Here is a 12,365-nt window from a genome sequence, read left to right as displayed (position 1 = left end):
AGACTCCTTACCTCACTCCAGTAATTTAAGCAAAACGGAGAGGAAGAATTCAGCAACTGAGCTGAAATATTTCCCTTTTAATTGCTTGCTTAAAACTGATTTTTGTATTATTATAATCAGCTCCCTATATTTTATTGTTTTCTCCAAGTTAACTTATATCTGCTGCCATCTAGAGGTCTGAAAGAATACTTGACACATACAGTCATTTAAAAGTGTGTATCAAACTTTTCATGACACTGACCTGAAGACAGACTATCCAAGCATCTCTTATGCATCAGTTTGTACCATTAAATGAAGGTATTATAAAAAGACAATTAACTAGAGCCTGACCAACTGAAATCATCAACACTACTTTCTGCAGCATTTGATCATCTTCCACCTCAGTAGTTTCCTGTGTTTCAAAGACACAAGCCAGCTGAACAGAATAAGATAGTTACCGGCTTTTGCAGACGTCCAGCAACATAGAGAGTTTTCCAGTGAAGCAGATCGTCAATCAGCGCATCAGTGCCAATTACGCCATATTTTATCATCTGAAAAAACAAAATAGAGGGTCTCACACAATTGTTTGTTACAAACTGGCTGCATCAGGTAAAAAAGTCTGGTAAAAAAAAGTCATTAATTCACAGAAATGTAAATCTCTTAAGTAAAATATAAAAACAAAAATATTAACGGTTTACTGGTTAGAGAACTAAATGAAAATATCACACTAACAGTTGCCAACCCCACAGGACTGTCCTGGAGTCTCCAGGAATTAAAGATTAACCTTTAATTAACTACTGTCATGTGATGAAACCTTCAGGAACACATTCAACCAGCATTGGCAACCGTTGTAGAACTCTACCTTGCAAGGCATCTAAAATGTATGAAGTTTTCTTTCCAGTGGATCCTAACCAAAACACAAAAAGATCTTTATTGACCCTCCAGACAATGCACTGAATGGGCATGAACATCACACTACACTCTCTCACTCAGATGGTCACTTCAAATCATGGTTGAGATATATTGCTCAATCATACTTAAAAACAGGCCATTTATTCTGTGATTCTGCAAATAACTCACTTGATTCTTTCATTACATGTATGTAGAGTACCTAGCACAATGAGGCCCTAGTCCCTGAAGGAGCTCTCTAGTTGCTACTGCAATGCAAATAAATGGATTATTACAAAGTACCTTTTATTTCAGCAGTAATTCCTCTGATAATGATCAAAATCCTCTAATAAGAATTTGATCCAACTGATTTATTTTAAGTCTTGCATTTATGCTTTCACTTTTAGCCAGCTGCTTTTTCCTTAGGACAGTACTTAGAGAAGGAAAGACAGCCATGTGGTTACAACATAAGACAGGGAGTCAGGAAATGTGAGCTCCATGCCCACCTTCGTAATATGAGAATGATGTTCACTTCAAAGAAGGGGTCATAATTTACTAGTGTTTCTAAAGAACTCTGAGTTTCTTCAATGGAAGCTGCTATTCAAGAAATAAAACCAATCAAGTCCTATTTATTGCTGTATGCACCTGTGTCAAGGTTCCTTCCCCACTCTGAACTCTAGGGCACAGATGTGGGGACCTGCATGAAAACCTCCTAAGCTTACTTTTACCAGCTTAGGTTAAAACTTCCCCAAGGTACAAACTATTTTACCGTTTGCCCTTAGACTTCCACTGCCACCACCAAACTTTATCTGGGTTCCTGAGAAAACGTTGTTTGGAAACATCTTTCCCCCAAAATCCTCCCAACCCTTGCACCCCACTTCCTGGGGAAGGTTTGGTAAAAATCCTCACCAATTTGCATAGGTGACCACAGACCCAAACCCTTGGATCTCAGAACAATGAAAAAGCATTCAGTTTTCTTACAAGAAGACTCTTAATAGAAGTAAAAAAGAATCACCTCCGTAAAATCAGGATGGTAAATACCTTACAGGGTATTTAGATTCAAAACATAGAGAATCCCTCTAGGCAAAACCTTAAGTTACAAAAAAGTCACACAGACAGGAATATTCATTCTATTCAGCACAGCTATTTTCTCAGCCATTTAAAGAAATCATAATCTAACACATACCTAGCTAGATTACTTACTAAGTTCTAAGACTCCATTCCTGTTCTGTCCCCGACAAAAGCATCACACAGACAGACACAGACTCTTTGTTTTTCTCCCTCCTCCCAGCTTTTGAAAGTATCTTGTCTCCTCATTGGTCATTTTGGTCAGGTGCCAGCGAGGTTACCTTTAGCTTCTTAACCCTTTACAGGATTTTTCCTCTGGCCAGGAGGGATTTTAAAGGTGATTACCCTTCCCTTTATATTTATGACAACCTGCAATTTAGGGTTCCCATACACTGGTCCCGTGATTTATTTCGTTTTGAAGGATTCTACCAAATGCAAAGTATCCTCTATTGTTAAAATAGGTAACCCAGCTGAAAATGTCACTGTCACAAATCTACCAAATATTAAGTGAGGCTGTTACATATAAATACAGATATTTGTATATTCCAGAAGCAAAACACTTCATTAAAAAAAACAACAACAATCATTAAGATTGCCAAGTGACAACACTGACATTTCAATACCTGCCACATTTATACAACCCAAGCAAGGAAATAAATGTTAAGATATATAGGCATTGTAAGCTTTACTATGACCAAGGTGTTCTTGACAGGCAATGGCACAACAAGGGACAGAGTCCCACTTCCCAACAAAGAGCACCTGGAAGGGTGGTGATACACCAAGCCCAGGGGGATGATGCAAGCTGCACTGTTCATGCTAAACCTGCTGGATAGGAGATGTAGTGCAGGGAGGAAAACCTGCTTCCTTGCCACAACACTGAAGATGTGATTTTACCAGGCAGATAAAAGGATTCAAAGAAATATCAAACACCGGAAAACACGTGAAGAGAACAAATTTTGATACTGCTCTCTAAAGGCCCTTACTCATTTTAAACAAAGTTTTCAGTAAACATTTCAGTTGCAAGGACACCTAGAATGGTGAAAGCCTGATGATTTATCCTTTTCACAGTTAAAAGAGGAATTCAAAATGAGACTTCTAATGGGATTTGATGCTATCTTAACACAGCACAAACAGGCAGAACCAAGACTGGATATGCTGGTTCTTCAGATCAAGACTACAGGCCTCTGCTGCTTAAACTCATAGATTGGTTGGCTGCCAGCTAGAAATACCCCAATGTTCTTAACTACAAATAGTCAATAAAAAGCAACCCTCTCACACAGACATAAAATTTAGACTGGAAACAAAGTGCAAATTTTTAATAGTAAGGGTAAATGACCATTAGAACAATTTACCAAGGGTTGTGGTGAATTCTCCATCACTGGCCATTTTTAAATTAATTATGCATGTTTTTCTAAAAGACATGCTCTAACTCAAACAGGAATTAATTCAGGAAAGTCTTATGGCCTGATATATAGGAGGTCAGACTAGATTATGACAGTGGTCCCTTCTGGCTTTATAATCTAAGAATAAAAGCCTCTTGTTTACCCCCAGCAAATTTTATGAAGATTCACGTCAGTGCTAACCCCACTTCAATTGCTCTGATGGAAGTCTCACAGTGAGACTTTGGGGGCTTCAGAGGTTTATGCCAACTTGACAGTTAAAGCGGCTTCTCCCATTGTAATAAAATAATGTTGGAATAAAAGAATAGGATGAAAAAGTTGCTATCTTCTAATATGCTGAAGTACTTTGTTCAAGTTTTCAAAAGGTTTTAAATCTATTTTATTTCTCAGTGCTTTGTATGTTTTCACACAGAAGCTAGATGATGCCTATCTAGCATAACCGACTACTACACATCCAAAAGTCACTATCATTCTTATTCTTCAATTCCTACACAACACGGTACTATAAGACCTCCTAAACACTTGCAGGCAGTAGAATGGCTTTTATAGAATGAGCTGCGGAAGGACCTCTGCTTAACTCTGAAAGTGCAAGAAGTGGATTCCAAGGCTCAAAGGAATTTACCATCATTCCAAGGTACCCGATACAGAAGTTCAGGGGAAGGGAAATGGATAAAAATAAGTAACATACCACTACTCAATTTTTATTAAGTTGGGCTCTGAACACTGAGCCTGGTACAATAATTTCAAAAGAAGGCTTAGGCTAAATGTCCCACAACTCATGAAGGGATGCAGTTTGATTTCTACCATCATCCATCAACATTAAACCTCTTCAGCAAATTAGCAATGACATATACACTGGGAAGGGAGGGAGCGGAAGGCCCCTTCATGAGAGCAGATAATCCCACTGAAAAAGAACACATTAGTGGATAGCACAAAGAGTGAGCAATATACAGGAAGACAGAAGAGATAACATGGAGCCCCTTACTTTTTCAAAGCATTGTCGAATATTAACCAATTAATTGGCACAACATCCTTGTGACTGTCCCCATTTTACAGATAGGGAAACTGAGGTACAGGGATCAGTGACTTACTGAAGGTTACCATCCCCTGCAGGTTGGGGGAGCAGAGGAAGCAAGCAAGAAGGTTAGATGAAAATAAGTTGTGACAGGACTGGACTGTGTACCAGAGAAACTTTATATTCAAACTATTCAATTCACACTCTCCCCAGGGAACCTACTGGTAGCAGCATTACCTAGAATGGGAAAATCCATTAGAACTCTAAAGGCAAACAGAAATTGGCTGAAGTCCTTTTCTCCAGAAATCAGCAATCCTTTCTAGACCAAGTGGATTGAGAAGATAGACAATATGCTGTTAACATGTCCTTTCTAGAATCAAAATTAAAACAAATTAACTCTAGGATCAATAACACTGAAGCAAAACTAAATTATATATATATTCAAAATAAACCTAGTCCAGATGGACTTGACCCTTAAGAAAACTGAGTGATAAATTACAGAATAGTCAACTATAAAAATTAGTGCCAATAAAATTGTGATTCAAATGGCCGCACAACAATTATGTCAATACTTAATTCTCTTGTAGCTATATTGTTTTGTTGATGACGGCTATATTCTTGTGACATGGCAATATTCTGATCCCAATAGCTTTTCAAGTTTTTTAAGTAACTAGAACAGTTTCAAATTTCAATGTACTCTAAGTTCAAAAGCTATGTTCATAAAAACTCTATCAACAGATAAAACAGTACTGATCTTAGTACTAAGTGATTAGAAGAGTTATACACTTAATTGGTAACATTTTGTACAAAGTGGCAAATCATTATGAAAACCTCTTGATATTCGACAGTGACATTAATGATGATGAACTCTTTCAGTACCAATGTAAATGTAATGAGCAGTTACAATGGAATTTCATAGTAGTCAGTGTTAATCAATGACTACTTACCGTGAAGTAACATCACAAAATAAAGCCTTCACAGTAAAAAAGATTATACACCAAGATTTAAAGTATTTAATTAAAAACTCTACCACCCAATTCTGCATGAATTGAGTTCATGCAATCCTAATCTACCAGAGAAGGTAATTCCAGCTGCTTCTCATAACAGTTTTTTCAAATTCAATTATTGCTTGAGTATTGTAATTCTACTGTACGTGGTCTGTGTTTTATGTAAGGGTATCTTGCATGTATGTTTTAAAGAGCTAACTCAATACAATGCAGGTTAATTTTATAATTCTCCTGCATTGCCCCATTAATCCTAGAAAACCATGATGAAGAATTAAGCTGACATTTTGGTCAGTGTCTTTTTTTAATTATATGGCATTATTTAATGGAAAAGCTCTATAGAGGTTAATAGAGAAAGGGTGAAATCCATAGGGTTCCAAAGAAACTACACTACAAACCTAAAGAATTTAACAGGAAATTGTGACAGGATCCCTACCTCTGCATGATTTGTTTAAGGATTTAATAGAATGGTTATTATTTTCTACTAAGTGCCATAAGTTTTGAAAAAAATTGACCAGTGCACTCGATGGTATGATAGTTGGGATAGATCAGAGTGCATGGTAGGATGTCACAGCAGAACAGGAGCTATGTTCTGCAACTTTGGGAGGCTTAAAACAGAACAATAAAATGTTAAATTTAGGACCAAGTTATGTGCAGAATAATCCCTACCAATTTTTGCTATTTGGGGTAGTCAGTATATAATTCTATCAGAGTTGCAGGTCAATTTCAATAGAAGGATTCACTCCGAAGGGTTTGTTTCCTGTCAATCATAAGTTAAAGCAAAGCAGCCTAAATAATGTAACATAGACAGCATATTTCTGTACATCCCAGGATTCCAATGATTACTAACAGTGTCAAAGTAACTCCAGAACCATTCTTAACAGACCATGCATGAACATAATGGAGACCGTCCAAAAGCTGTCATCACCACACAAGGGTGAAGGGAAAAGCAAGAGTGATGGGTAGGAGTAATAACAGAAGTCTTTATAGCAAAGATGCTGCTCCTGCTCCCCTCAAAGTCAAGTTAAAAAAGCTTTACTTCAAGAGGACCAGGATTGGACCCACAATTCATATCTCCTCCAAGTGCCTTACACACATGAAATACATTAGAGGGCCTCTCTCTCTACCTCTAAATCAGTGAGATGGGTTTTTTGGTGAATGTCTAGTCCAGGGGTGGCCAGCCTGTGGCTCCAGAGCTCTTCAGAAGTTAATATGCGGCACCTTGTATAGGCACCGACTCTGGGGCTGGAGCTACAGATGCCAGCTTTCCAATGTGCCAGGAGGTGCTCACTGCTCAACCCCTGGCTCTGTCATAGGCCCTGCCACCACTCCACCCCTTCCCACCCTCTCCCCTCAGCCTGCAGTGCCCTCGCTCCTCTCTGCACCCACGAGCCTCCTGCACACCACAAAACAGCTTTTCAGGGAGGGAGGGGGAAGTGCTGATCTGCAGGGCTGCGGGTAGGTGGGAGACATTGGGAGCGGGGGATGGAGCTGATGGGGGGCTGCTGATGTATTACTGTGGCTCTTTGGCAATGTACACTGAAATTCTGGCTCCTTCTCAGGCTCAGGTTGGCCACCCCTGGTCTAGTCACTTATCCCATGCTCACCCTGGTACCGCAAGCCTGAAATTCCTTAGCAAAGTCACAGTTGGCTGCAAATGTAGTTTTTCCTATGTCCTTCATTCCACTTCCTGCTTTTGGTGAAGAGATGGAATTTGATTTTCTTGTCGTTACCACAGGTTGAGAACAATTTGAAACAGCACTGAGGAGGTGGAAAGTCACAAACACACACACATCAACACTACTTGTTTGGACACAGATGTTGGAGTATGACTAGATAGAATAAATATTACTCCCTGTGTTAAAATGACAGGGAATCAGAGGTTAAATAAGACAGATGTCAATTATGTTATGTTATATTTGCGTGGACATCAAAATACAAACAATCCACTCTGCTCTGTGAATTGGCCAATCTCTGAATCTAGATCTCAGTTTTCCCATTTGTAAAATTGTGACAATACTTGCCTCCTTCCCACATTGAAGGCTGTAATGTGTTTAGAATTATCGCTGAGAAAAAGAATACAAGTTCAGCTATTATTGTGAACGTGCTTTACTTTAACTGCTGAGTCTAATTGTTGCTTTTATTGAGCACAATGTTGTCTCCTGTTTTCTTTCCAGGATTTAACACATTACTCTGTAAAACAGCTTGAGACACTGAATATTAAAGATGCTATGTAGAACTGAAGCTTTTATTTAAGTGCTTAAGTATCAGTCAAGGATCAGCTAGTATCTGTAACATAAATGCAAACTGCAATTTTTATTTCCTGAACAGAGGCTACCCTAGGCTAGTCATTCCAATATTCTAAATGTAAACATTTGATCTATAGAAATTAGTCACAACCTATTGTACTTACCCTACCATTACATCGCACTAAAGTATTGTAGTAAATCCCTGCTCCACAGCTCTGTATATTACTGATTTGCTTTGGCCCAAAAAGTTTTAGGAAAGAATAATGACTCCTATTCTTTAGCAGGTTCATCATATGCCAAGTGACAGAATCATCCACAGCAAACACGAAGTCCAGCATATTGTGCTACAAGGTAAATAGAAAAAAAGATACTGTTACATATAGTTTAGGAAACAAGCTATATCCACTCTAAGATTCTACTGATCTTCACATAATGCCCAGCGATGATAATAGCAGACAGCAACACACAGCCAGAACATAACCAACCCATAACTTGCTTAAAGAAAAAAAAATCAGTTAAGTCATGTCCAACACATTTCTATATAAGACAAATCTTTGCATGAGAATCTAACCTAATTTTTTTCCTTTGGAGTTCTCAATGCTTGGAAAATTACACACAAACCCCAACTCTCAGTAGACTTTTTTTTTTTTTTAATTCAAACTTTACCTGCAATCAGTTGTTTCTGACAACAAAAGATTTGTGATGAAATAACAGTTTGAAAGGAACTCCAAACCCAGGAGACTTGTTACCTAAATACAACATAGACTAGCTAGTTAAGAACAGTTTTAGTTATTATATAACTAGTTATTATATGTAACATTTTGAGATATGCTGAAAGTTCTTGAGGAATGACTCTCTACATGCCTTGCCATTTCTGGACCGGTCTGAGTTGTTCAGTGAATCAGTGATCGAACAGAGTTGGTACAAAGTTGAACAGACTTGTTAAATCTTCCAAGTTATTCGCTCTTCCTCCCTTCTTCATGTTTGTGGGGAACAATATTAAAAATGTAAAATTCTTATTTTTCTTCCTTTGCATCTTGTGGGGAGGAGCAAGAAGAAGGAGACTTGATTTAGTTTGCTTGGAAAATAAAACCCAGTGAAAAGGCAAACTATGCCCATGCACAAAATCATGGAGTTTGGCCAATTTAAAAGAAAATAAAAGCTTTTGGCAGTCAGAGATTTAAGGTCGCCCCGAGCATGGGACTGTGTGCCTGACCATGTTCACTAACGCACTGAAGGTCTTATCTTCTATGAATTTATCTATTTTTTTAAAACAGAGTTATACTTTTGGCCATCACAACATCCCCATGGCAAGGAGTTCCACAGGTTAGTTGCTCACTATGTAAAAAAGTACTTCCGTTTGTTTGTATTAAACCTGCGGCCTATTAATTTCATTGTGTGACCCCTGATTTTTGTATTGTAGGGAAAGGGTAAATAACACTTCTCGATTCACTTTTTCCACACTTTCAGCTCGGAAAAAGAGAGGACTAAGGGAACTGCCTCTCTGGGTGCATTCCAGGGATATTAATCTGTTAAGGGCAATGCCCCTGCCTGGTCCCCCAGAATGCACTGGGGGGGAGGTGATAACAACCCGTGGCCGGGAATGCTCCTCCCCTCCCTCCCTCCCGGTGCACTGGGGGGTGATAACCCGTAACCGGGCAATGCCTCCCTCCCTCCCCAGTGCACGGCGGGGCGGGAGGGGGTGATAACCAGTAACCAGGGAAATGCTCTGCCCGGCCCCCAGCTGCACAGTCCCGCTTACCACGCTCTGGCTGGGGGCGGTCCCCGCCTGCCGGAAGACCCCGGACCCATAGGCGAAAGCCAGGCTGAGCTCCTGGGGGAAGTGAGCCAGGATCCTCCGGAACTGCACCCCCGAGCCGGGCAGCGCTGGCAGCGCCATGAGCGCGGGGCCCGGCAGCAACTGGCGCCTGCGCCCTGCGTGCGGCGGCGGCGGCTGGGCGGAGCGCGGTGCGAGCCCGGCCCGTGTCCCGGCTTCGCCGCCAGCAGCTGACAGGAGACGACGGCGCAAAGGAGCGAGAGGGGCCGGCGCCCCTTGGGGAGGCCAGCCAGGCCCACAGCGCCCCAGCTACGGCCTGGGTCGCAGGAGCCGGTGGCGCCCGGACCGCTGTGGTGCGTTTTCCCCTTCGGCCCATAACCCAGTGTCCCTGCTCTCCCAAACGGAGGGGCCCTGCGCCCGCCAAATGCCCACTCGCAGTCCCTGCACTCCCCGCCCCGACCCCTGCGCATGCACACCTAGTATCCCGGTCCCGGCCGCACCCCCTATCCACGTCCTCTGCGGTTCCCATGCCCCTGCACTCCCAATTCCCCACCCACAGGCCCTACACCTTTCGTACACCCAGGGCTCCTGCACATCCAGATTTCCTGAGGTTCCCCTTTACCCACCCCCGGGCTCCTTAACTCCAGATTTCTACTGGTTTTTATGCTGTGCAAAGAAAGTAACAGAACACCACTAGCCGTCACCTTCAACCCCCAGCTAAAACCTCTCCAGCGCATCATCAAGGATCTACAACCTATCCTGAAGGACGACCCATCACTCTCACAGATCTTGGGAGACAGGCCAGTCCTTGCTTACAGACAGCCCCCGAGCCTGAAGCAAATACTCACCAGCAACCACACAACAGAACCACTAACCCAGGAACCTATCCTTGCAACAAAGCCGGTTGCCAACTCTGTCCACATATCTATTCAAGGGACACCGTCATAGGGCCTGATCACATCAGCCACACCACAAGAGGTTCGTTCATTTGCACATCTACCAATGTGATATATGCCATCATGTGCCAGCAATGCCCTTCTGCCATGTACATTGGCCAAACTGGACAATCTCTATGCAAGAGAATAAATGGACACATGTCAAGAGTTATAACATTCAAAAACCACTCGGAGAACACTTCAACCTCCCTGGTCACTCAATTTCAGAACTAAAAGTCGCAATTCTTCAACAAAAAAACTTCAAAAACAGACTCCAATGAGAGACTGCTGAATTGGAATTAATTTGCAAACTGGACACCATTAAATTAGGCTTGAATAAAGATTCGGAGTGGATGGGTCATTACACAAAGTAAAAACTATTTCCCCATGCTAATTTTCCCCCCTACTGTTACTCACACCTGCTTGTCAACTGTTGGAAATGGGCCATCCTGATTATCACTACAAAATTTTTTTTTCTCCCGCTGATAATAGCCCACCTTAATTGATCAGTCTCATTACAGTTGGTATGGCAACACCCATTTTTTTCATGTTCTCTGTGTATATATATATATTCCTACTGTATTTTCCACTGCATGCATCTGATGAAGTGGGTTTTAGCCCATGAAAGTTTATGCCCAAATAAATGTGTTCGTCTGTAAGGTGCCACAAGTACTCCTCATTTTTTATACTGTGCAAGTTCTTATTGCATAATCACCCATCACCGTGGTCCAGTGTCCCATCCCATCCAAGTGGTCCAAAGGCAGGGTGGTGAGTTATATGAGCATGTGGTGCCCGTGCTCCAGGAATATTCCGGGCACAGGGGCCCAGCTCCACCAATGTTCGGGGCCTGGTCTCTCCCCTGCCCCTGCATGCCTCCCCTGGAGTGTCTCCTGCCCTGGCCTGCCACCCCTGGGTGATGTAAAAGGACCCTGGGGCCCCCAGCCGCCATCACCAGCAGCACAGCAGGGCTAAGTCGGCTTCCTGCCTGCCCTCGTTCCGCATCACTCCTGGAAGTGACCGGCACATCCCTGCAGCCCCAGGGTGGTAGTCTCCGCTCGGTGCTCCTGCCCTGAGCACTGACTCTCCAGCTCTCATTGGCCGGGAACTTCGGCCAATGGGAGCTGTGGGGACGGTGCCTGCAGGCAGCAGTGCGTGGAGATGTCCCAGTCCCCCTGCCTAGGAGCCGCTGCCAGAGGGGGTGCGGGTCGCTTCTGGGAGCCACCCAAGGTAAGCACTGCACCCCTCACCCTCTCCTGCAGCCCAACCCTCTGCCCCAGCCCAGAGCCCACATACCTCACCCCTCCCGCATTCCAAACTCCCTTGCAGAGCCTGCACCCTGCACCCTCTCCTACACCCCAACCCCTGCCCCAGCCCTGAGCCAGCACCCAAACTCCCTCCCAATGGCCGCACCGCTCCCACACCCAAACTCCCCCCCAGAGCCTTAGGCAGGTGTGTGTGGTGGGGAGGCAGGACTTGGACCCATTCTGGACACCACCAAAAATTATACAAACCTGCCGCCCCTGGTCAAGGCTGGTGCGTGCTCCCTATGTCTGCTCTAGGCAAGCGAAAGACAGCAGTGTTAATGCCAGATGAGTCCACATGAGTCTGGTCCACAGCTGCTTCCTCTCCACCAGCCACAGGACCAGAACTGATAAAGAAGGCTTGTGGGTCAATATCTTCCCACCCATAGGTCCAGCATCCCACTCCCAGTAAGCTCTGAAAGGTATCCCTGGTTCAATATTTCTCACCCCACCAGATCAAAGCAGACTAAATGACACTCCCTTGCAGAATCCCGTTTCAGTGGCCAATGCAAAATCCTCCAGACAGAGATACAAACCCTTGTAATTACCTACAAGTTCCCTATGGACGTGATCAGTTAGTTTACAACATTTCTAATTTTTCAGTCCACAGAGCATTCATTTTTTCCTTATGTCACTTATTCAGCTTTAGTTTCATCTTTTTCTGTGGTTTCTTCTCTCTCTTTTCTTCTTCAGTCTCTTTCCTTCTCTCCTGTTTTCATAGTACATCTTGTTTGCTTTTAGAGGCTTCT

The 12,365-nt window shown here is 42.8% G+C and overlaps 1 protein-coding gene and 1 long non-coding RNA gene across 3 annotated transcripts in view; one reads left to right on the top strand and one right to left on the bottom strand.

Annotated features, from left to right (window-relative positions):
- Window positions 1-10,104, bottom strand: part of TAMM41 (TAM41 mitochondrial translocator assembly and maintenance homolog) — a 39,595-nt gene extending 29,491 nt beyond the window's left edge. Inside the window, exons 1-3 of one of the 2 annotated variants that reach the window (XM_084634469.1) lie at window positions 9,366-10,104; window positions 7,768-7,947; window positions 438-530 (exon numbers count right to left, since the gene is read on the bottom strand). In XM_084634469.1, coding sequence (XP_084490595.1) covers window positions 438-530; window positions 7,768-7,947; window positions 9,366-9,503 — 411 coding nt within the window. In that variant the 5' untranslated portion in view covers window positions 9,504-10,104. Of the gene's footprint in view, window positions 1-437; window positions 531-7,767; window positions 7,948-8,467; window positions 8,603-9,365 lie in introns of those variants that run through there. The other variant, XM_084634470.1, reaches the window with a different exon arrangement.
- Window positions 9,607-10,974, top strand: LOC311523922. The gene is made up of 2 exons (XR_014712453.1): window positions 9,607-9,733; window positions 10,098-10,974. It is a non-coding gene; the product is annotated as an uncharacterized lncRNA (long non-coding RNA).
- The last annotated feature ends 1,391 nt before the right edge of the window (window positions 10,975-12,365 follow it).

This window comes from Lepidochelys olivacea, assembly GCF_965140295.1.
Source record: "Lepidochelys olivacea isolate rLepOli2 genome assembly, chromosome: 7".
NCBI classification, from domain to species: Eukaryota; Metazoa; Chordata; order Testudines; family Cheloniidae; genus Lepidochelys; species Lepidochelys olivacea.
The sequence above is the reverse complement of the archived record's forward strand: the minus strand, read 5'-3'. Positions and strand labels throughout refer to the sequence as shown.